Source organism: Peromyscus leucopus, chromosome 2 (genome assembly GCF_004664715.2).
Source record: "Peromyscus leucopus breed LL Stock chromosome 2, UCI_PerLeu_2.1, whole genome shotgun sequence".
In the NCBI taxonomy this organism is placed as follows: Eukaryota; Metazoa; Chordata; class Mammalia; order Rodentia; family Cricetidae; genus Peromyscus; species Peromyscus leucopus.
Window position 1 is genome coordinate 129697584 of NC_051064.1, and position 25381 is coordinate 129722964.

General features: G+C 46.8%; 1 protein-coding gene across 4 annotated transcripts; it reads left to right on the plus strand.

Annotated features, from left to right (window-relative positions):
• Positions 1-4083: 4083 nt before the first annotated feature.
• Ak2 (adenylate kinase 2) lies at positions 4084-25381 on the plus strand. 4 transcript variants are annotated; one of them, XM_028855814.2, is made up of 7 exons: positions 4084-4297; positions 10944-11069; positions 14264-14374; positions 14489-14583; positions 20916-20988; positions 21978-22173; positions 24435-24930. In XM_028855814.2, the coding sequence occupies exons 1-7, from the start codon at positions 4205-4207 to the stop codon at positions 24437-24439; spliced, it is 699 nt and encodes a 232-aa protein (XP_028711647.1). In that variant the 5' UTR covers positions 4084-4204; the 3' UTR covers positions 24440-24930. The 4 variants fall into 4 exon arrangements, 3 of the variants coding, with proteins under 3 accessions (XP_028711647.1, XP_028711646.1, XP_037058844.1); XM_028855813.1 differs by lacking the exon at positions 24435-24930 and having other exon boundaries at positions 21978-22347; XR_005090915.1 differs by lacking the exon at positions 14489-14583 and having other exon boundaries at positions 4105-4297; positions 24435-25381.

A 25381-nucleotide genomic window follows, 5' to 3' on the forward strand; every position in this document is an offset into this window, starting at 1 on the left:
CCCGGTTACCCCCAGTCTTTTGTTTGCTTGCTTGCTTGTTCTGTTGTTGATTTTTTTGTTTTTCTTTTTTTATTGTTGTTGTTCTTTGGTTTTTGTTTGTTTTTTCAAGACAGGGTTTCTCTGTGTGTTTCTCTTGGTGCCTGTCCTGGATCTTGCTCTGTAGACCAGGCTAGCCTCGAACTCACGGAGATCCACGTGGCTCTGCCTCCCAGTGCTGGAATAAAGGTGTGTGCCACCACTGCCCGGCCACTCTCAGCTGTTGTTGTTTTGAGACCAGGATCTCATGTAACCCAGGCTGGCTTTGAACTTGCTGAACTTGAACTTGATGTGGATCAAAATGGCTTTGAGTTTCTGCCTCCACTTCACAAATACTAGAATCACAGGTCTGCATCACCACACCTGGCTTCCAGTCTCTCTCGCCCCCTGACCGTGTGTGTGTGTGTGTGTGTGTGTGTGTGTGTGTGTGTGTGTAGTGTGCCTGTGTGTGTATGTTTGTGTGTGTGTGTGTAGGTGTGCATGTGTATGCACATTGGTGGGGAGACCAGAGGTTGACATCAGCTGTCTTCCTCTATTTCCCTCCACCTTTTGGTTTTAGATTTATTTATTTTACTCTATCAGTGTGAGCCTTTCATCTGTATGTGTGTATGTGTGTGTGTATGTCTGTATGTATGCGTGTGTGTATGTATGTATGTGCACTATGTGTGTGCCTGGTGCCTTCGGAAGTCAGAAAAGAGGATCAGATCCTTAGAACTGGAGGTGCAGATGGTTGTGAGTTACTATGTGGGTGTTGGGAGCCAAACCAGGTCCTCTGCAAAGGCAACAAATGTTCTTAACCCCTGAGTCATCTCCCCAGCCCCTCCACATTATCTTTTGAGACAAGGTCTTCCACTGAATCTGGAGCTCTCTGATTAGGCTAGGCTTTTGGGTCAGTGCGCTCTAAGAATCTGCCTGTTTCTACCTCCTCCTCCTCCGAGACAGTGCCTGAGTGGTAGACATTGACTGAGCTACGGCCTCACCCCCTATTTCACAGACTCACTTGTAATCCTGCGACTACGTAACTTTGAGCTGACATTGAAGGGACCGAGCAGACGCCATAGCAGGATGCTCAGTCTTCTCTCGGAGATCAGGCCTCAATTTCAGTTTCCTGAGACTTGAGCAAGCAGTTTCTGGGAGGGCCATGAACAAAAGACAGTCCTTGCAGTAGCTCCCTCTCTGCCCGTACTCTGACTGCTCAAGGTTCAGCCAGTTGTTTACTCTCTGGGACCCCTCACCAACTTAGAGTTACATGCATGGGTCAGTGTGAACGTGCGAGGCCTGCCAGTCTCCATGGCAGCTCAAGGACAGAGCCTGGGCCACTGAGTCAGCCCCCACAGTCAGTATGGGCTAGGTCAGCCAGCCTCCATGACAACTCAGGGACAGAATTTGGGACTTGTCCAGGCCTGCCCAAAAATGATAACTGTAACCCCAACTGGTAAATTCAAAGGATACACACCCTCACCCAATCATATGATGCCAAGGCTTGTACCACCCTGTTTGCGGTTTCTCCCTTTAAAACCCCTCACCCTGAGAGCTCAGGGCCGTTCTCCTCTATCCGCTGTGTCAGGGGTTGGGCATGGATCAAGCCCAGGCTTGCTTGTTATCAATAAACCCCTGTGTGTTTTGCATCGGTATCGGCTCTGTGGTGGTCTTACTGGGGGGCAGGGGTGTCTCACAACACGGGCACAACCACACTATGTGTCTCTAGACTTCTCCCTTTCTTAAACATTATTCAATATCTGCTGCTTCCCTCAAGGTCACTTAGAGAATCCAACAAGAGCAAGCAGGCTTCCATGAAAGCCCAGGACAAGCAAGAAGAATGAATGTCAGCTTCTCTTTTTCCTTTTTTTTTTTTTTTTTTTTTTTGTGGGGGTGGTTATGTTTTGAGACAGGGTTTCTCTGTGTAGCCCTGGCTGTCCTGGAACTGGCTTTGTAGACCAGGCTGGCCTCGAACTCACAGAGATCCACCTGCCTCTGCCTCCTGAGTGTTGGGCCTGACACCACCACAGCCCAGCTTCTTTTTTTTCCTTTAGATGTATTAATTTACTATATTTTGTGCATATGTGTGCATGTGAAAGGGAAAAATCAGTAACCATCTTGAGAGATGGTATTTGCTGACTAGCAGTTTTAGAACTGACCAGAAGTTGAACTCATAGGAAGATAAGGCTGAAACAATAAATCTATATATCCTGGACTTGGTAAAAACAGGATATGGGGAGTAATGGACTCAACTGACCAGAAATTGAACTTACTAGAACAATAAATCTGAATGTATCTATCCTGGGTTCAGCAAAAGCAGGACATAGGGAGTAAAAAAAAAAAGTATGTCTCTGTAGAGACCCTGAATCCTGTTAGCCATCAGTAACCTCACGCTTATAGTTCAGCCTGTAACTTCAAAGAACTGCCTCACCCCTAGCCCCCTAGTCCAATCCCAAGTTGCATGAAAACCTTTCCTATATAAACCCTTCAAGTGAGTGCTGGGGCATTCTCCTCCACCCGCTGTGTCCGATGTTGGATGCAGACCAAGTCCCAGCTATCAATAAACCCCTGTGTGTTTTGCATCAGATATTGGCTCTGTGGTGGTCTTGAGATGCGTGCATGACACATGCATGTGCATGAAGACTTACGTGTGCCACAGCACACGTGTGGAGGTCAATGGACATCCTATGGGAGTTGGTTCTCTCCTTTCATTTTTCAGGTCTCTGGACTCAAATGCTGCTCCTGAGGCTCTGGTGGCAAATGTCTTTACTAGCTGAGCTCTCTAGGCAGCCTGTTGCCATCCATGAATTAACGTGGCTGATGGGGCAGCAAATTCACCACTAGGATGTGGGAAAGGCTGCTGTGTGCCTGTGGGGAAATGATTTCCTAATCCCGTTTGCACTAAAGGTTGAGAAAGGGTCCTTTGGGGACAGGATGAAACTTTGACACACCAAAAAGCTGGAGACATCATTTCCTTGTCCAAAACAGACTCATCTCTCTGGATAAAAACTCTTTTTCCTGACTTAAAAGTCGGGGAGGTTGTGTATGCACATATATACATATACATATATATATACATATATATATATATACACACATATGTGTGTGTGTGTGTGTGTGTATGTTGTGTATTGTGAATGTGTGTGTTTTATTTTGTTTGCTGTCCTGGGGGTTGAGCCCAGGAACCCCTCTCTCTGTACTATAGCCCCAACCCTCTTCCTTTTCATTTTAAAGCAAGGTCTCGTCAAATGGCCCAGGTTGGCCTTGAATTCACCATGTAGCCTAGACAAGCTTTAAGTGTGATTCTCCCAAATAGCTAAAGTCTACACACCAAGTTACTATACTATAGAACATTGTACCACTTTTTATAGGGACAACTTTTAGGGGAGACAGTCCCCTAACCACATTCCAGAGGTCTGTACCTGAAAGCGTTAAGCGAAACTGGACTTTCTTGTAGCTGCTGCAGTTTTATATGGGTGGGCATTTGCCCTTATGATTAAATAGTGTTGATTAATTGGGGGGGGGGGTGTCCCAGGATACAAATTTGTTGGAATTTATTTAACCAATTGTATTGTTGGACATTTGAGCTATTTACTCTTCAGTGTTGAGCTATTTACTCTTCAGTGTTAGTGTTTTAATAAGACGATCAACATCTTTGTTAGAAAATGGTTACAAACTCCTTGGTTAGGTCCTTTGAATTCCTGGAAGTGGAATTACTGGCCCAAAGGGTATGAGATGCGTTATACTGCCAATTTGTTTTCTAAGAGTGGTTTTACCCAGTTACACTCCCACAGGCAATTTCACAGGGCTCAAACCGAGCCTCTGGAGTCATTAACTGTCAAATGCCAAACTACAACTTCCCTCCCGCTCTGGGCTTCCTTCTCGTTTTTTTTTTCCCGCCCACTCCACACACCAGCCGCAAGCCGCACGCGCTCTCGGCCACACTATTCCCAGGCTGGCCCGCCTCTTCCTCGCTCGCTCAATATTCTGCCCAATCAGAAACAGGGCCCCTCAGCCTCGTCTTACGATTGGTACAAGTGAGCATCCGTCAGGCTCGGGGGCGGGCGTAGAGGGCTGACGGACGCGGCGAGCGGCCAGTACGAGCCCGGAGTAGTTGCGCTCTGGCCTGGAAGCGCCGGACCCACCGGTGAGGTGTGTTGGCGGCTGGCAGAGTGAGGCTTTGGCAGACATGGCACCCAGCGCGCTGGCTCCCGAACCGGAGAGTCAGAAGGGCATCCGGGCCGTGTTGCTGGGGCCGCCCGGGGCTGGCAAGGGGACCCAGGTGAGTGTCCGTTCCACACTCGGCGGCGGATCCGGCGGAGCTGCAAGGTCAGGGCGGTCGGAGAGCCGGAAGCTCCTTTCCCTGCTCCGGAGCAGGGCGCTGAGCCCCTGGCCTGCAGAGACCCTCGCGGAGTCTCTGGCTGTGGAGCGCCGTCTAGGGGAGGGTCCCGGTCGGAGGTAGAGGTGGCTGAGGTTGGGGTTCTTGGGGGGAACCCAGGCTAAGGGCTCGTGTTAGGGGACCCAGGGGCTGTTAGCTGGGAATCATGAATGGTGGAGTGATCCCCCCGGACTGAAGTTCCGACCACAGGCCAGAGTGGGAGAAGGCTTTGTGGCCAAGACGCCCTCCGAGTTGGGAGTGGATTGTCCTGAGTCAGGGGTGACTTCCATACACAAGGGGGTAGAAGTTCTTATTTGTAATGATTAATTACTAGGGGTAAGGAAGGCTCTCCAACACGTGGGGCAGAGTGGGAGCTGGCGTGTGTTGGCGCTGATTGATGGAGGCGTACTGCCAGAGTGGGGCTTGACCTGTATGAGGCACCAGCGTTGGGGGGATGGGAGAAAACGCTTCATTTCGCCCGAAAGCGGGAGGTGGATGTGCTGATCTGGTATATAAACCGCGGGAGCTATGCGGCTTGTGAGTGGCACAAGGAGTGATCCAGGGACACTAACATCCGGGGCCGCCAACAGGTAGGAAAGCAGGCCCAGAGATCCAGTGGCTTTCCAGAGTCAGTGAAATCGGTCTCATGAAGCCTTGTGCCTCCAGAGGATTGGAGTCGCCTTCTGCCCCACTGCAGGGCCTCACTTGACTTCTGGGCCATAGGTCAGGGTTGGGATTTATGATCTCACTTAAGATTTGGAAGCTCATATGTTGGGTTATTGATGTCACTTTCTTGCTCAGTGTTTGACATCACCCACACACTTCTCACCCCTACCTCCCTGCCAGACCCCAGGCCTTTGACCTTGCTGATCATTAACTGATAGAGAATTCTCTCAAGGCAGGGTTGTCAGGCAGATGGGCACTGCTCTGTCCTCAGGTCTTGCTAGCACTACTGAGTTTATTGTTATTTTTTAAAGATAACCATGCATGCCATGGTGCACATGTGGGGGACCAAGGACAACTGGCTGGAGTCGTTTTCTCTTTCCACCAAGTGGAGCCGCTCAGCCATGTCACCTGTCCTGTTTGCCAAGTTCTAAAAGTTTTGGCCAGCAGATCATCATCTTACTCATTGTTGGGACCCCTGGAACACCCAACACATCACCTCACACTTGATGGAGTTGCTGGAGATGGATGAGGTGCACAGATTAATGGGGGTGACAAGGAGAAAGGAGGTCTGGAAGGCTTAGTTCCTTTCCTCTGACTTTACCTCACTTCTGGGCTGTAGGCCACAAAGGACCACTGTACCTCCTCTCTCTGTAAACTTGCGGGTTCTTTTTTTGAGGTTCCATCACTACCTTGTCCTCTGTGATGTGACATCTCTTCACGCTGGTTGCTGTCCCTCTCAGTTATCAGGTAGTCTGCAGTCTAAGTGTGTTTCATCTTGGATGTGGATAGCTTCTACTGTGAGTTACTGAGAATGGACGGGATCGCTCATATGTGACTTTTTTTTTTTTTTTTTTTTTTGTTTATATTGAAGTTTTGTGTAATTGCTTTCAGTTAGTGAAATGGCCACGAACTCAGTCCCTATTGCCAAGTTCCATGGGACGCTTGGTTGATTTTTCATAGTACTCATAGCAAGCAATAGCTGCGCTGTGTAACTTCTTGGTTCCAGTGTTCTCACCTGGAGAATGAAAAGCTTACAAGGATATTAGAAGCTTATAGTCTGTGTGTTGGGAGCTGGTATGGTGCAAACACATAGACAGTGAACGGTGACTCCTCGGTAGCATATCTTTCTGCACCCAACTCTGATGTATTTCGGGTTTGGGAGGACATTACACCAATACGCTCCTTGGAGTAGGTACAAGGATGGTGTGAGTTGGCCCAAGAAGGCTTTGTGAAGTGATTTAATGTTTGGCTTGAAAGCTGAGAGTGGTCATGGCGCTCGCCTTTAATCCCAGCACTCGGGAGGCAGAGCCAGATGGGTCTCTGTGGCTTCGAGGCCAGCCTGGTCTACAGAGTGAGTTCCAGGACAGCCAGGACTACACAGAGAAACCCTGTCTTGAAAAATGGAAAAAAGAAAGAAAGAAAAACAGAAAGACACTTGAGTGGCAGCGGATACCTGTCTATACTCCCAGAGACTAAGGCAGGAGGCTGAATAGGAGGTAAGTAGACTTAGGCCAAGTCTGAAGACAGCCTGGCTACAGAGTGAGACCTTGTGTCCAAAAACAAGGAACTGGGACTTCAGAAAATACACAACAGTCACTTAACCTCCATCCGCCTCCCTTTCCATAGTGGGAGCCATAAAAATATTGGTGGTTGTAGCTTTATAGTGTTGAACAAAAGTTCACACAAAGACTGCAGAGTGGCGGCCAGGAGGAGCATTCAGCCTGCAGACACACCCCACACACCCAAACTTTTTATTTAACTTTTAAATATACATAAGGGTGCAGGTGAAAGCCTGTAATTTCAGCTACTGAGAGGCTGAAACAGGAGGTTCACAAGTTCAGGTCCTGACTGTGCTAAGAATGAGATCATCAGCCTAGGTATCTTCCTAAGACCTTGCCTGGGAATAACAGGGCTGGGAATGGGTTTGCTGGTAGTTCATTTACCTAGCTTTTGTAAGGTCTGCGTTCACTCCTCAGTACTACAAGGAGCAAGAGTGGTTGGTGCAATGAGCCCCAGTAACAACCACCAGCTGATGGGGGCCGTTGCCTCCCCATCCACTCTCCCTGCAGGTTAAGATAAAGCAGCTCTAGGCACCATGACATCTTTGTATTTTAGTATCTGTAAAACAAATTTTAAAAAATACTTAAGTACAGTATCCCCTAAAAATTGAACAGATTTCAATAGTTAATGTTCAAATTTCTATTAGTCTCATACATATAATTTTAAGTCGTTCTGGGTTTTTTTTTTTTTTTTTCAGTCTTTAAGAAAAGATGATTCAGCATGTGTGTGAGGGTGTATACATGCATGAGTGCCCATCTGGAGGTCAGAGGACAGCTTTCAGAGTCGTTTCTCTCCTCCCACCTTGTGGGTCCCTGGATTGAACTCAAGTCACCAGGCTTGGCGGCCTTTCCTGCTGGGCCATCTTGCTTGTCCTGTTCCTCTCTTTTATGCCATAGCTTTGTGGAAGAATTAGCTTGTCCCAAGAGCATTGTCCCTTTTCTAGGAGTTTTCAATTAATATTCCTTTGGTGTGTTTCACATCATCCTCTCTTCCATTTCCTGCAGACATTTAGTTTGCTACATCCCTTTTATCAGATTCTGTTTCTTGGCCCGGCTACCCAGGTGCTGCCTTGTTCTGTCCTTCATTCGGACACATCGGATATTGTTGGTCTCTGGGGGGTTTGGAGCAGTTGTTATTGGTTGCCTAAGTCTAGTAATTAATTATGAGTGCTAAAACAGTAGCGTTCTGATACTCCTTTCTCGTCCCTTAGCTGAAATATTCTTCTCTTCTCCCTGGACCCCCTCCCTCTTGTTTTTTTGAGACAGGGTCTCAGCAGGTAGCCCAGGCTGGCCTGAAACTCAACAGCGCTCCTGCCTCAGCCTCCTAAGCGTGAGATTCCAAGTGAGCACCACAGCTGGTGCTTAACTTGTATGTCTGTAGAGAAAACTTTCCATCCCGTCTTTCTTACCCAGTGATGTGGTTTATAAAGCCCATTTAAATGCTTGGTTTGTTCCTTTTTTTTTTTTTTTTTTTTTTTTTTGTGTGTGTGTGTCAGCTTTCTAAGTAATAGGTTGGCTATGGAATGTTTTCATTTGTGAAATTTAAAACACAAGAAATTACAGCTCATTTTTCTGGTGAAAATCAGAAGATCTGGCAGCAGTCGGCCTCCGTCCCAGTATGGCAGGAGTGTATTTTGCTCCAGATGATCCCTTCATGGGCACTCCTGCTCCTCCACCCCAATTCCCTTCACAGCATAGACTGCCTGGTCCCTATGAGCAGCCGACTGCACTCCTGACCTGGTCATGCCTAGGGCGTGCTCAGTGATGTGTTTTCTTCCCACCACTTCCTCTTGTACCTGTATACTTCCATATTACATGATTTATGTTGGTATCGCTAAGTAAATTTCCTGTAACAATTTCTGGGCTGGGGGATGAGTCAGTGGGCACCCCTTTTTTTTTTTTTGGCAGGATCTCTCACTGGCCTGGTACTCATCACGTAGGTTAGACTAGCTAGCCAGTGAGTACACCTAGCTTTTTTTAAACATGGTTTCTGGAGATAGAGCTTGGTTTATTGTGCTTACAGAGCAAGTACTTTTCCAGCAGGGGAGTGCCTTAGACAGGACTTGAGCCTGTCCATATTCTTCACAGTCTACGGGGTCTCCCCCAGGACCAGCAGGGAGCGAAGGCGTACTGGTGTGTGTTCTTCCTGCAGCTGTAGAGTCCCCTGGGAAGGAGTGTGAGCGCCCGCCATTGCGGGGTAACAGTTGAACACTTGAGTTCTTGGCACAGCACTTGGGTGTTTTGACCCTGGCTTCTAGATTTGTCCGCTCGTTAGCTTTAATAAACAGGGGTAGATTGGTAGAAAGCTCTGTTCCTGGGGGTGTGTCCACAGTGTGGCTGGCTTTCCCTTGTCATCGATCACTGACGTTGGTTTTTCCTTCTCACTGGGTTCCATTTCCCTGTGAAGTGATTTCTTCACCTTAGTGGAATCAGTCTGTGAATCACAAACCAGAATTTCCTGCATCGAGCCCCATCAATTCTTGTTTTGTGCCCAAGAGAACACCCAATGAACTAGTTTAAACAGGGATCCCAGCTACTTATCTTCTAAAAGAACTCAACAGAAAGCTGAGCACCTGACAATTTGAACCAATATTGGAGTTTCCAGACCTTTTTCCATTTAAAGTCCACCAGACTCTGAGCGTGCGCGTTTGTTTGATGTCACTGTGGGAAAAGCTAAACGTGTGTGGTGATAGGGGACCTTGTGTGTGCCCTACCACTGAGCTGTGTCTATTCCAGCAGTCGGTGAGCTTTGGGATCTATGTCTCCTATTCCTCGGTTTCCTTGGCTCCAGGGTTCATGGAAGAGGCACAAGCGAATATTTCCTTTCCGTCTGAATAAACAGAACTAGGGCAGAGGTTGCTGTAACAGCTACTGCTCACTGAGGATCTGTCTGCTGCACTTTGTATATGCCAGCCTGTTCTGTGTAGAATCCTTAATGGGCTCAGTGATACAGTATTACTACCCTCCATTTACTGAGAGATTTCAAACCTAGAGAGGAGAAGTAACTCCTCAAGCCATATAGGTAGGGATTGAGGTACTGGGGGATTTGACTTGAGCTCACACTCTTAGCCAAAAGACCATATTGAGCCAGCAGGAGCAGACACCTGTCTGTAATCCCAGCCCTTCAGAATGCAGGGGATCAGGATCATGAGGCCAGCCTGAGCTACGTAGTAAAACCCTGTTACAAAACAAACCAGAACACCTCCCAGAACTGATCTGCAGGTGATTACTATAGAAATGCTCTGCCTGCATATCTCCTCACAGCCACTTCTGAGTGGATCGTGTTCTTCATGGTAAACTGATGTGGAAACTGCTCTGGGTCTGTGAGGTGACCGATTTAGCCAACATACTGCAGCGAGTCAGCCTTGCCTGTCCCAGCTGCCAGGCCTAGTAGTCACAGCATACCACAGCACACCACAACATACCACAGCACACCACAGCATACCACAACATACCACAACATACCACATTCACCCTGTGGTAGAGACTCCGCACATTGTGTGCCGGGCCTTGGTCGGTCTGTCTTTATAAAAATGAGCTCGTCGGGGGCTGGAGAGATGGCTCAGAGGTTAAGAACACTGACTGCTTTTCCAGAGGTCCTGAGTTCAATTCCCAGCAACCACATGGTGGCTCATAACCATCTGAAATGAGATCTGGTGCCCTCTACTGGCCTGCAGGCATACATGCAAGCAGAACACTATATATAATAAATAAATAAATCTTTTAAAAAATCTTTTTAAAAAATGAGCTCATCTAAGTGTCACAGCAGCTATGTGAAGTATTGCATGGCTGCCATATTTCTTCTCAGTTATAACAGGGATCGTGAGCTTGTGTTTTGGTGATGTAGTTAGTTGGAATAGCTAGTATTTATTTATTTTATTTATTTTATTTTTTGGTTTTTCGAGACAGGGTTTCTCTGTGTAGCTTTGCGCCTTTCCTGGAACTCACTTGGTAGCCCAGGCTGGCCTCGAACTCACAGAGATCCGCCTGGCTCTTCCTGCCGAGTGCTGGAATTAAAGGCATGCGCCACCACCGCCCGGCCAGATTTTTTTTGGGTAGGGGGGAGATAGCTAGTATTTATGATAGCTTCCTGAGTGCTAAGTGTATTCCAAGTACTTTACATGCAATATCATGTAATCATAGAATTCTTACAGCAACCCTATAATTGCTTTACATTAGAATATAAGGTAAGATGCTTTTATTCCTGTTACAAAACAAGGAAGTGGGCATTTGACTAAGTTCACACATCCAGTAAGTGCCAGGGCCAGGGCCATACCAGGGCCTACAGTGTTAACTCTTTGTGGTTTCTGTCTTTGGCTCCACAGGCACCCAAATTGGCTGAAAACTACTGTGTCTGCCATTTGGCCACTGGGGACATGCTGAGAGCCATGGTGGCTTCGGGTTCAGAGCTGGGGAAGAAGCTGAAGGCGACGATGGACGCTGGAAAACTGGTAGGTTTGCTCTTGCCTGTGAGTGCCGCTCTTCTGAGTCCAGAATGGTGGCCCCAGGCGAATGTGGCTGCGTGGTTTTGACTTCATTAAGCATTTGCTTCCTTATTCATCGTAGACACTCTTGAAATCTTCACCAGCCAGTGCAGACACAGAACATTTCCCCATCATAGTCTTCTGAGATAGTCCTGTGTGGAGATATTTCTAATGGACTGGCAGGTAATAGGAGCTTTGAGCAGAGCACATTATTTGGGTTACTTTGGATTTATTATTAATTGTTCACAATTTATTTATATAATTTTATTTTGTGTGCATGGACAAGTACTTTTCTCATAAAACCATCTTGCCAGCCCTGTTCATGGTATTATTTTTTCTTTAAATTAAAATAGAACTGGAGAGATGGCTCAGTAGTTAAGAGCACTTACTGCTCTTTCAAGGGACCTAGGTTCGATTGCCAGCACCCACATGGCAACTTACAACTGTTTGTAAATCCAGTTCCCTGAGATCTAGCACCCTCTTCTGGCCTCAGCAGGCACCAGGCATGCACATGGTGCACAGACATACATGAAGACAAAACATGCATAAACATGAATTAATACATTTTTTAAATTTAAAGGTGTGTGTGTGTCTGTGTATGTGTGTGTCTACCAGCCAGATACACATACCTTTAATTCCATCACTGAGAAGCAAGCAAGTGGGTCTCTGAATTTTAGTTTCAGGTCAGCCAGGGCTATACAGTGAGACTTCTCAAAACAAAGAAAGAAACAATATATGTGTGTGTGTGTGTATATATATATATATTATCTCTCCCCCCCATTCCCTTTTCTTCCTCCAGCTCCCCCCCCCATGTATTCACAGAATTCTTGAAGATACTTTGTAATATTTTTTGTAATTCACCTAAACTAAATATAACAAAATGAAAGTGCTATTCCTGGGACAAGACTCTAAGATGTATGCAAAAGAAGATTTAGGAGACCACAGAAATGTTTTTAAAGCTCTTTTGTGGCTCACTGCTCTGTATTTCTTATATTTTTGGTTGTGAACCTAGCTTTTATGGCTGAGCTGTCTCCCAGCCCAGGGCTCTGTATTTCTAACAAGGGAGTCACTTGGTCGTTGTGGAAAAGTAATCCTATGTAATAAGGCAGTTGGTTTGATCTGACAGGCACAGTGAATTAACTAAGCCTCTGCTTAGGGCCAGATTTTGCTTCTGCCACTTATTCTAGACCCTGACTTCGGTAATACTTTGAAAAGTCATTTTCTTCTTGAACACAGTAGGCAAGTGAGCCACATTGCAGTTTCTCTGATCCTTTGTTTTGTTCTTGTTTTTAATTTCTAAATTCTACTTTTAACAGTGTGTGCATTCGCCCAGTGCAGCATTCCTGTGGAGGTCAGGGGACAACTTTTGGAAATCAGCTCTCTTCCACCTTGTGGGGCCTGTGTTCAGGCTCAGGTTGTCAGGCTTTGGTGGCAAGCGCTGCTACCCACTGAGCCATCTAATCACCCCTGGTTTTGTTTTTGAAGCAAGATTTGGCATGTTTGCCTGGTTGGCCTGGCACTCCCGTGTGTCCCAGGCTGGCCTCTCGGGCGTTGAGATTGTAGGCGTGGGCCACCACACCTGGTTTCTCTGGTCCCTTCTGTCTCTGTTTGTTGCTTGGCTGAAATCTGAACTTTGTTTTTATCCCCAAGTCTCCTCAGGTTAGGCCTGGAGATACTAAAGCAGTATTGAGTGGTACCACAACCTGTCTGCCCACACGTTGCTTTCTGGCTTTCCCTTTATGTCGGTGAGGTCATGAATCAAGCCGGAAAGATAGATGTTTTGGACTTTGGGTTTGGGCAGAAAATTCTCTGTGAGATCAAATTGGAATGTGGCAATGCGATTGCTTATCTCCAAGCCTTCGATCAGTTGCAGAGTTTATACTTTGTCTCTAAGTTCATAGCTGGCTCTGAAGATGAAAGCTTTGGCTGCCAACATTGGCAGCTTAGACTGTAATACAGGTGGGAATTTTTCTCTTTAAAGGCCCTAGGGAAAAGATAGTTTAATGCTATGAGAGATTTTTGGTGGGATTTTTCTGGAGAGGCCTGGACTACATTGTATTGGCTTTTCAGTTCCTTGTTTCTGATACAATATTGCCAATTCAGTGCAATTCTTTTTCATGTCTTAGACAGCCCAGATAAATAATCAAGTCAACATATCAGTCATGATATTGTTAGTCTATGAACTTGTGAATCAGGGATAGTTGTACATCCCTACATTCTAGTCAAACTACTATTCTCTCCTGGTTCCCGGGTAATGTCTCTGCCATGTACCTCATCATCTTGAAGACAGCTTGTTGCTGATAAGCTGTTATGTGATAGTTAACCAGCTCCTGGCAGAAGATGCCCCCATAGGACCTAAGACATGGAGCTGTCCTGCTGGAGCAACAGGCTATGGGTTCCTCTTTCCTTGCCCAGTTTATTGAAACACATTAGAGTTTCAAGGGGAGGGAGGGACACATCTGGCCACTAGAGAATTATGGAAGTGAGTGTTGCAGATGGAGTCTGTACTGGTCAGCTTTGCATCACTGTGATAAATACCTAAGAGAAACCAGCTATAAAGAAGGAGATACGGTTTTAGCTCCGTTGCAGTCCAAGGTTGCTGGGTGCTGGTATTTCTGAGCCTGTATTGAACTCTTGTGGTAGGTGTGTGTTAGAGCAAAGCTCCGCACCTGATAGAGGTGGAGAGAGAATGAACAGGAGTGCATGCTCACTCAGGCAAAGTGGCTAAGCAGGTAAAAGAAAGTGTCTGCTCGTGTCTGGTTACCGACGCAGTGTGAGCCCAAGTAATGGTAGCTGAGGAGTGGTGGCTCCGAGTCACATGGTGCATGTGCCCTCCTCCTCCCCAGCATATGTACATAGTAAAATACAGTTTAAAAACACAGTGTTGGAGGTCAGGCCTTCAGTACATGAGCTTCAAGGGGGTACGTTTAAGATCCAGACCATCATGGAGGCACTCCACGTTTACTCTGCTTTTGCTACTGTAGAGTCAAGCTGACTGGCTGTTTAGAAACCAAGTCATATACAATACATACATACATACGCATATACATACATACACACACACACACACACACACACACACACACACACACACACACTGAGCTTGTGTTTGGGGTGTATCACCTAGTTGACAGACTTGAACCCAGGCTCTCTTCTTGCAGGTGAGTGATGAAATGGTTGTGGAGCTCATTGAGAAGAATTTGGAGAGTCCTTCCTGCAAAAATGGCTTTCTTCTAGATGGCTTCCCTCGGACTGTGAGACAGGCTGAAATGGTGGGTACTGTGTGTGTGTGGCTGTCGCTCGAAGACGATGCTGGCCTTTTACATTAGTTACTCTGAAGGAGATGGGGCTGATCGAGCTTAGGTGGGTCCCACGCTCTTTTGCAGCTTGATGACCTCATGGAGAAGAGGAAAGAGAAGCTTGATTCAGTGATTGAGTTCAGCATTCCAGACTCCCTGCTGATCCGGAGGATCACTGGAAGGTACGCATCCCCAAAGATCCCTTCATGCTTCCTCAGAGCTCTGTGGAGCAGAAGCTTGGTGTCGTTTCAGGATGTTTCCATCTTGTAGATCAGTGTCCGCTGATGTGGTGACGTGAGTGGGGGCAGAGAGATAAGAGTGAGGGACTCAGACGACATCCCTGTCTAGGCATGTGGCTTTTTGGTCTTATTATTGTTTAATGTTATGTTTTTAATGAACACTTTGTGAATTTCATACAATACATTTTGATCATATATAATCTCATTCCTCCCAGATCCACCGTCTATCTTAGAAACCTTTTCCCCCTTTTAATAATGAGATAAACACCATGTACAATTTGTGTTGCTTGTGTATTTATGGATATGCGGCCATCCGCTGGAGAGGGGCTCAGCCTACCAGGGGCCATACCCTTAAGAAAGCTGACTTTCATAGCTCTCAGTTAGAGTGGGGGTTTCGTGCGCCCCTCCTGCTCCATGCTAGAATGTTGACTGGTTGATCTTGTGTGGCTCTTGTGCTGTGAGTTCAGGAGTACAGTGCCCAGAAAATACTGTTTTGTTCTGTCTTCTCCGACCTGTAGGTTTACAGATGGTTGTGAGCTACCATGTGGATGCTGGGAATTGAACTCTTGGTCCTCTTGAAGAGCGATCAGTGATCTTAACCACTGAGCCATCTCTCCAGCCCTCCTCTTCCCTTTTCTTTGTGTTTTGGTTTTTTGGGGGTCCTTTGGAAGAGCATCCTGTGCTCTTGACTGCTGGGCCATCTCTTCACCACCACCACCCTTTTTTTTTTTTTTTTTTTTTTTTAATGAAAGAAATTTTGGTTCATAGTACAGCTTGTTTTTCTTATTTATTTCTCTGAAATAGTGTCAAACATAGAAATGCTTCTGAGCAAGTTTGTTGAGAAATTCTCACTGCTTCAGGCCATGGTTTCTCTCTATTCCATTCATTTGGATTAAATTTAGTAAAGGCCCACTTTGAGATATACATTTTTGGTGGCCAGGGAACTTGAACTTGGTCCTGTTCAGGGTCTCAGTCCTATGGTCCTTATTCTGCGGCCAAGCACAGATGTTCTTGATGACCTGACCAATGTGAACCCTGGGGCTTTTCAAAGCCCACCCCACATACCTGTTCAGAGCCTAGACTGGGGACCTCATGAGGACAAATTGTAAAAGCTCCTTGAGGGAACCCATTAATAGCAGGCTGAGTGCACCAGTGAAGGCCGGTAAAGGAACCTGGTGTACTGAATTGCCTGTAAGGAATGCAGCTTTTCATGTCTTGGTCATTTTAATGACCCTCTGGAAGGTAGTCAGCCCACTGTCTTGGACATTCGTGATCACAGTTTGGATTGTTGTGTGGTACTTCACAGTGTTCCATAAATCACTCTTTGTTAGTCCCTTCTTGGCATACAACTGTTTCTTCTAGTTAATGCTGCCACTGTTAAAGGGGTGTGTAAATTTTATATTTAATTAGGAAGAAAATGTCTTGTTTTATTAAAGTATTACTTAGATTTCCTAATGAGGTTGAACATTTTTTTTGTGTTTCTATAATCATACCTTTAAGGAGAAAGCAGATATGAATAGATAACAGTGTGAAACGTGTTATCCTGTAAGGGGTAAATTCAAATCCACTTTACATTAATTTTCTGTGGGAGCCCATTTTTAGGTTCCTCATGACTTTAACCAGCAGGTCCGCATAGAGGATGATTAGGACCACAGGCCTGAGTGCAGGTGTTTGAGATGGTCTGCACTTGGCTATGCTGGAAGGAGGTGGGGCGGTCTTTTGCTCCACTCCTTGGCGTTTCTATAAATACCCTGGGGCAGAGCCAGTCTGGGGTTCCTTGGAATAGGTTCCAGGCCCTCTCGAGGTTATCCTCTATTTTCTATCTGTTTATGTCCACAATCTAAATCCTTCTATCTACTATTTCCTGCTGCTCGCACTCAAGAAAACTCTGGGGAGCTGTGGGGTTGGTGGGTAAACGCCCTGCAATTTTCCTTTGAAATTTACGTGGTTTTTTTTTTTTTTTAATGTTTCCATCTATTTCATAGGCTTCTCCACAACAGAGGCTTGTGTTTCTTTATAGTCCCTTTGGATATGAAGTAGACAAAATTGACGTAGACCAAGCAGCAGTGGGGTTGACAGTAAGGGACATCCCTAGGCTTGGCATCCTTGAGGTGCAGAGTAGGCAGTAACAGAGCCAGTGACACTGGAGGTCTTTAGGTTGATGAGGTCAGCATCCTGGGTACCTGCTTCTACATCAAACCATACCCCAGGGCTGAAGACCATGGCAAGCTCTGGAAGAATAGCACAGTGACGTACGCTTCTGCTCTCAAAAGAGTCGTGTCTGAAACTTGGGTGGTTCTGCCATTTGGTGCTGTAGAAAAAAAAGAACCTGGGAGGTATGCCAACAGCGTGGAGTTGACTGAGGATAATGTCAGCGGCGCTTTCCCAGAAGGGAGTAGAAGCAGGAAGGAGCATTGGTTGAGGAAGGGCTCAGGCTGGTGCCTGTGGTAGACTAGCTGACCCACGCTAGGAGCCATGCTTTGGAAGCTGCAGGGGCAAAATGAGTGAAGTTGGGAAGAAAGGATGGATTCCAGTGGAGATCTGCAGCGCCAAGAAGCGTGGGCTTGACAGTTTAGGAGTCATCGCAGGAGCTGGCGCCACTGGGTATTGGTGGAAAAGCCGCATTCTAAAAACATTACCTTGGTGCTGACTGTAAATTGGTGGTGTGTGTGGGGGGGGGGGGATAAGGACCCTATCTGGGAGCCTGCTCATATTCACATGAATGATAGAGACTTCTGACCAGCTAGGGAGCAGGGTGAGACTCTAAGAACAAGCTGCAGGATGACTGTGGAGGGAGGACTGGAGACCTGATCCCTTAGTTCAGCAATGATGTGGTTAGTGTGGCTCCTCCTTAGACCCGTGCCTCATGGATATGCCAGACGAGGGAGGAGGTTGTCCAAGTTTACTCAGCAGGTGTGGGTAGGACTAGTACCTCAAGTGTGCTTTCTGCCTCCTACTCTGCCTTGCTGATGGGTGGAAGAGCATAAGGCAGGAACTGGAGACTTAAGGATCTTACCATAACAGTCTGTTGTTGTTGTTTTTCAAGACAGGGTTTCTCTGTGTAGCTTTGCACCTGTCCTGGATCTCACTCCGTAGCCCAGGCTGGCCTCAAACTCACTGAGATCCGCCTGGCTCTGCCTCCCGAGTGCTGGGATTAAAGGCGGCGTGCACTGCTGCTGCCCAGCACCATAACAGTCTTGAACTAGCTATGACCTCAGTTCTATTGACTGTCACTTATTTTGTTTCTTGAGGATTTGCTCGTGATGGTTCGAGTTCTCATTTGTCGCGTTTGCTGTTGGCACTCGGGTGTAGTAGTTATCTTACCAGTTGGCTTCAGTAACACTGCCCCAAGGCCGGTAGCAACTCCCTTTTGTGGATGAAGAAACAAGGGTCTAAAGCTGTGGGTCTCAACCCTTTGAGGGTCAAACAACCCTTTCACAGGGATGGGTCACCACCTAAGACCATCAGAAAACACAGATATTTACAGTACGATTCCTAACAGTAGCAAAATTAAAATTATGAAGTAGCAACAAATAATTTCATGGCTGGGGTCACCACAACACGAGGAACTGTATTAAAGGGTCGCAGCATTAGGAAGGCTGAGAACCCCTGCTCTGAAGTGTCGTGCTACGGGTTCCACCTGTCCTGAGAACTTGGAGACTGGGCTTTCTTTCATTTGCCTTTGATTTTCTTCAGGGGTTTATGCCTTGTGTTCTTAAAAAGAATGTTTCTGGATGGTGAAAGAGTAGCATATTGTGTGTGATTAGAGAGCTGAGGGGATCTGGGTGCTTTGGAGTGGCAGCCTGGGACATGGAGAGGGGAGAGAGAGGTGTTATTTGTTGCCGCCTGGCTGTTAGCTGCCCCCGCCCCCCCCATTCTCCAGAAGTAAAAGAAATGCCGATGTCATTGGTTTGTACTTAGTCCTTTCCAGGGATACTGAGGCTGAGCCAGTGGCCAGTGCTCTCCCTCTCCACGGGCCTCCTACTGGATACTGTTTGTGTTTTCAGGGCTCAAATAATGCAGGAGACGACTTCACCATAAGTAGGTGCTGTCACAGCCTACTCACCCTCCACTGTGACTGGTTTTCTGTGCTGCGACCTTGGCCTTGCTGTTAGTTAGCACTTGACCACCTTGGACAGTGGAAATGAGTCTTCTTGTCTTCCCCCAAATACACTGTGATTAAAATGCAGTATCACAGCTTGTGGATAGCACTTCTACCAATAGTATAAATAGAATCTCTCATATGACAGGCAAAATAGGATTTCCCCAACCCTGAGCCACTGGAAAGGCCTAGAAGAGCCCTTGCTCCCACAGAAAGGACAGCACACCAAAAGCCAGGGGGTGTTGGAAGCTCTGATTGGACAGACTTTCAGGGGAGACAAGTTACCAGTTCAACAGAGGGGAAAATTAAAGTACGGTTGCCAGGTGTGGTGGTGGTGCCTGCCTTTAATCCCTGCTCTCAGGGCAAATGAAAGAAACCCTGAGTTTGAGGCCAGCCTGGTCTACATTAACAAGTTATAGGACAGCCAGGGCTACATAGAGAGGCCTTGTCTCAAAAACCAGACAAACAAAAAACATCCACCCAGTAGTAACAAAAAAGGAAGCACACAACTCAAGCCAGCACTGGCCTCTGTGCCGAGTGTGGCCTGCCCCTCTTGTTGAATTTCCAGGTTCCTCTTTGTGTAGCCATCCATCCCCACTCCGGAACACAGGCTTGTTGTCTAGTAGGGGTCGGCACAGCTGCAGCCACCAGCCATGTTCACAGTGCCTGCTCTTGAGCTCACTGTTTGTTTGTTTTGTGCACCACCACTGCCCAGCTGTTTAATTCTTTTTTTCTTAAGATTTTTTTTTTTCATTTTTAATAATGTGTCTGTGTGTGGGTATGTGCACATAAGTGCAGGTGGCCACAGGTGAGATGTCTTGATTCCAGGAGCTGGAGAGTCACAGGTAGTTGTGAGCTGCTGTGTGTGGGGTGTTCTTTAAACTCGGGTCCTAACTGCTGACCCATCTCTCCTGCCTCGTGTACACTGTGTTTATTTACGGTGTGTGTTGGGTTATGTACATGTGTGCTACAGCTCACAGGCAGAGACCACAAGAGTCAGTTCTCGGCCGGGCGGTGGTTTCTCTTTGTAGCTTTGCGACTTTCCTGGAACTTGATTTGGAGACCAGGCTGGCCTCGAACTCACAGAGATCCGCCTGCCTCTGCCTCCTGAGTGCTGGGATTAAAGGCGTATGCCACCACCGCCCGGCGGTTTTTGTTTTTTGGAGACAGGATCTTAACTATGTAGCCCAGGCTAGCCTTGAACTATGGGAGTCAATCCTCCCACCTCAGCTTCCCCGAGTCCTAGGATCACACGTATGAGCCACCACACCCAACTTCTTTGTTTGAGATGGAGCCTGACTATGTTGCCTAAACTGTTCTCAAAATCCTGAGCCAAAGTAACCGGTTCCTCCACCTTAGCTTCCCTGGTAGCTGAGACACAGGCATGCACTACAGTGTCCATCTTCATGACTGGCTTAATATGTCCTTTCTCTTAATGGCTTGGGCATGGCCTAGCCTGCTTACGCTGTCATTTATCTGTGTGGTCACAGAGGTGTGCATCATCGTCTGCATATCCATAACATGCTTTTATTGTTTGTTTTATAACCAAATTAGGTTAGGAAACAGCAGAGGCAGGCACATGCTTGTGATCTAAGACATTTGGGGGTTGGTGCGGAAGTAGCTTAAGCTCTAGTCCAGTGTAGGCCGCACACCAAGACCTGTCTTTAAAAACACAAAAAGCAGAAAAGACAGACCAGGGTTCATTTCTGTCTTCTGTTCCCCAACACTCTGGACAAACCTTGTGAGCACTGTCATGTCGGAGCTCTTGCTTTCTGCTGAGTGCTGCTTGTAGCAGAGGTCGTGACCCCTCACTTGGTAAGATCTGGTTTTAACTAAGGACTTCTTTAGGAAATAGGTATGACTAGAATGGATGGCTGTGTGTGCTGACCATCGGGGTCCTCCTTAGGCCGGACTAGGTAGTTCTGCCTGCAGCTCTCCTTATGCGTGCCTGTTACCATAGATAGGCAGGGGGGTAATGGCCTTAGTTATTTTCCTAAACAAGAGGTAGCAATGGCTGGTCCTCTGCTAGAGAGCCGGTTATTTTCCGAGGTGTGAGGTGCTTGCTGGGTTCTCTGCTGATTAAAGTCTTCCATTTCTGCTTGTCATTCCAAAGTCCCCTGAGTGCAGAGGTATTTCCAGGCAGCCTGACTCACAGTCATTTGCTGTCTTGCAGGCTGATTCACCCCAAGAGTGGCCGGTCCTACCACGAGGAGTTCAACCCTCCAAAGGAGCCCATGAAAGATGATGTATGTAAACTCAGGACAAGAAGGGTTTTGTTTGGGGTTTTGTTTGTTCCCTCCTTCCATCGCTTAACCAGAAAAATACATCACTGTCTTGTAAATGAGATGGCTGGTAACAGATCTGGACAGTGTCTCCAGGTGGCTTCATGCTTGTCCTCTGTCACAGCAGCCCCTTCTTGGCACTAGGCTATCTAAGCAGTTGTCCAGGTGGGAGAACGTTGCCAGGAGGTGGCACTGAACAGAACTTTGCTGACTGCTGTGCTCCAGAATGCTCTGCTCTTGGGATACCCAGTGACTGCTGCCCTGGGGTCTCATCCGTGGTCCCAGTTTTCACGGTCTGCTGTAGAACACATAGACAACAGTGGAAAATTTCCTGGGCTTCCCCTTGTCATAGGAGACAAGTGCAGGCCATCCAGGGTCTGTAAATAACAGCTGCGGTTCAGAAAGTTGACAGTTGTACCAGAATCCTTCCTCACTTCACTTGCCGCTTTTACGGTCTTAGTGGGTGATGCTCACTAACTAGTTATGCTAAATACTTAAGCAGCTAAGACTGCAGTTCTTTTTTTTTTTTTAAAGATTTATTCATTTATTATGTATACAGTGTTCTGTGTGCGTGTATCCCTGCAGACCATAAAAGGGCGTCAGATCTCACTACAGATGGTTGTGAGCCACCATGTGGTTGCTGGGAATTGAACTCGGGACCTTTGGAAGAACAGCCAGCGCTCTTAACTGCTGAGCCATCTCTCCAGCCCCCTAAGACTGCAGTTCTAATGCAGCTGATTGGGATGTACTCTCCTGGTCCCTGGGCCTCCCTCTCCTTCCAGCTCCAGAAGGGCTTGTGTTAGAAGTTGAACAGCCTGAGCACAGAACAGCTAGCAAAAAGCATTGCTATTTCTGGAGTCTCCTGCCTTGAACAGGTTGTGGGATCAGCCAGCATCCTGGCAGAGTGGACGCTTCTCGTGACAGTCCGACCTTTCATACCTTTCCATTCTCAGATCACTGGAGAGCCCCTGATCCGCAGGTCAGATGACAATGAGAAGGCCTTGAAGATCCGCCTAGAGGCCTACCACACTCAGACCACCCCGCTCGTGGAGTACTACAGGAAACGGGGCATTCACTGTGCCATCGACGCGTGCCAGACCCCTGATGTCGTGTTTGCCAGCATCCTGGCAGCCTTCTCCAAAGCCACATGTAAAGACTTGGTTATGTTTATTTGATGTTGGGCTCTCAACGGAATTTCCTTCTTCTTTTTGTCTTGTTAAAGGGTGGGTGGGCGTGGCGAGGGAGGCAGGGACACTTCCTCCTTCAGGCAGCAGGGGATCTGATGTACTGATTAAAAAGCACTTACTTGGTGTATCTCATGTATGTGCAGCGCTCGTCTGTGTGTGTTTGGTATGAGTGTGTGCTTACTCCTACATTCTGTATCTCTTTTGGGCTCTGTTGTTTTAGCAACTGTTTACTTTTCTTACCCATACTTTTTATCATTTCTAAAAACTAGCACACAAGGTATTAGATATCATTATGGCCTTTTTTTTTTTTTTTCTCCCTTTTGAGATGGTCTCTGTATCTCCAGCTGTCCTGGAACTCACTATATTGGCCAAGCTGGCAAAAAACTCAGAGATCTGCCTGTCTCTGCCTCCTGAGTGCTGGGATTAAAGGCATACACCACTGTGCCCAGCTTCATTATAACATTTTTTAACAAAATGTGTTTTAGTAGATTTTGTTCCCCCTCTTGCCCTATAACCCCCTTCCTGTGCTGTAAACCACTACCACCCCACCCCACCCATGCACACACAAAATCTCCCTTAGCCACACTCTTAATTCTGTTTTTTTTTTTTTTTTTTTTTTTTTTTTGGCCAAAATGAACTGTTGAGTATTTATCTCCCAGGCATCCCAGGTATAAAGCCTCGTAAGTACTTACCCGTAACAAGCAGCTGGTTCCAAGTCTAAAGTCACATGAAGTCAGTCAGTGTCACAGCTCCTGATAACACAGTCTCAACAGGAAACAAAAGCCATGAGTCAGTGGATACACAGGGATCAGTAATCTTTTCCTCCTTAGATGGAATTTTGAAGACAAACTGTGGATTCCAGCAATTAATAGGATAGGACATCCACACGGAAGAGCAGGCAAATTCTTGTGACCCGCATCACAGAGCTATAAAGTTGAGACCTCCTGGGACTTCAGTTAAACAATGAGTTGTTGTCAAAGAATTAAGGTTGGTAGCGGGTCCTTTGGGATTCAGATGTCTTTGAAAGTTAGGACCAGGTACCTGAGAGAGGCCCAATCTAGTTCCCCAGAGACAGACCCAGTGAAGAAGGTTTGTTTTTGTTTGCATGCTTCCAGGGATGAACCAATGATTGAGGATAGTCTCTTTTTGGATTCATTCTCATCAAAAATTTATTCAAACACAATATATAAAGCCCAAATCAGATGTGTCCCTTCTAAATGTAACCCTATATGTACTCCATATTCCATGATGTGTAACCAAGGCTCCCCAAGAAAAGATTGCTCAAAAACAAGACCATGCGTGACCCAAACCAGCTTTTATCTGTAACCTTCGCTCCCACTATTATGAATGTCCTATGGTCTGTGCTGTGCCTTTGGTCTGGGGATGATTTGTAACATAAAATAGGAGGCTGCTGTGACGAGACCTCAAAGCCTTCGGACTCTGGAACAGCCATTAGAAATACTTACATGACCAGTAAATATTGGCGCCTGCCTCGGCATAACCTGATGGCTCCAGGGTCCTCAGTCCACATGGGAACTCCATGGTATGTGGCCATCTTGCTTCCCTTTTGGCCTCCAAGCGTCTGCTGCTGCTGCTGCTGCTGCCCTGCCTTGTTTCCTTGGCTTTAAATTCTGTCTGCTCTTAACAGAAACCCAGTCTGGCTTTGTGTGTTTCTGGAAAGCACATGACTGCTGGGAATGGGTGAAGGAGAGGAGTGAAACCAAAACCACCAGCTGGGCCTGCAGGAGGATGAGATCTTTCTCAGAGTGAGGGTGGCTCATGCGTCTGACAGTTGACTTTCCCTGACTGGGAGTAGCTGAAGGCACTTGCTTCTAAATACAGGCCCCTGAGAGGTTGCTAATTGAGTGTGAGTGATCTGTGCACAGACATCTGCCTCCTGCCCATACACACACACACACACACACACACACACACACACACACACACTCGGATTCATGTGTGCACATACACAAATGGCTGTTAACATTTGGGCTTCAGGTAAGAGCTGGAAACCATAAGGATACAGATGCTCATTGGTGGTGGCTGGGATTGTATTTTTGCTTTGTTTAATTGCAGAGTTATAACCTCATCGGGCATGTGAGCTTTCACCTGGCAGAGAAGTGTCCAGTGTTTAATGCGATTGGTTGCATGCCAGCCTTCCCTGATATTTACTTGGTTTTTTTAAAATCCATTTTGTTCTTTCTTGTTTCCTCTCTGTTTCAGCCTAGTAAAAGAAGGCCAGGCGAGACTACACCCTGCTCATCTCCCCGCCGCGTGATCCCTGCTCTTAGGTGCTGGGCAGAAGGGAAAGGGGTGGTCACAGGAAGGAAGGATGGTGAGGGAGGTGGTGAGGGGCTCAAGACGAGCATTTGGAACGTGGCAGTGTTGTAATTAGAAAGATTTTTCTTAAACGCATAGGTGGGAATTTGTAAAGTATAAGCAAAGGAAAAGATTAATTTTTTTAAAAGCTGTGATTGGAGGGCATCGGTGCAAATGAGGAGCTAAGGTATTATTTTTTAAGCAATCAAGCTTTCATTTACTCTGGACCACAAAGCTAATGCTCTTAAGAGACCTCAGCTTCTATGTAAGAAGCTCGTGGATCGATCACCAAGCCAAGAATCCAGCCATCAGACTGGGCCTGTGTGTCCTGTGCGCAGGAGGAGCTGAGGGCTGCTGCCAGTGGTTTCCCTTTCTGGAAAGTTAGACTCATCTGCACGTATGGAGGAGATGGGGATGTGATCTCATGGGGGTGGTTCAGCGAATCGTTTTTACTGGAATTGTGGGGAGCAAGGGGAGATAGAGCCCACACTTCTTAACCTCTTACAGTCACCTGCTCCAGCAGTAAAGCCTTCAGCGGCCACTCAGTACACAACGTTGCCTTTGTTCATCCACGGGACCCTTTTCAGTTAGTGAACGAGGGCTAGGAACGTAGTCCAGTGGCACGTGGGCCTAGCGTTACAGGGCCCTGGGTTCAGTCCTCAACAGTGAAGGGGAAACAAAAGTTAAAATGTCTTAAGCTAAATCATCCAAAGATTGTCCTTCTCATCCTCAAATCCTGTGACTGGGATCACCCGACAACACTGTGATGTATTTTCCAATGAGGTGCCTTCATAACTGACCAAATGCTGCCGTGTTTGGCCCCTGAGTCAATAAAGTATGTTGAAAATTTG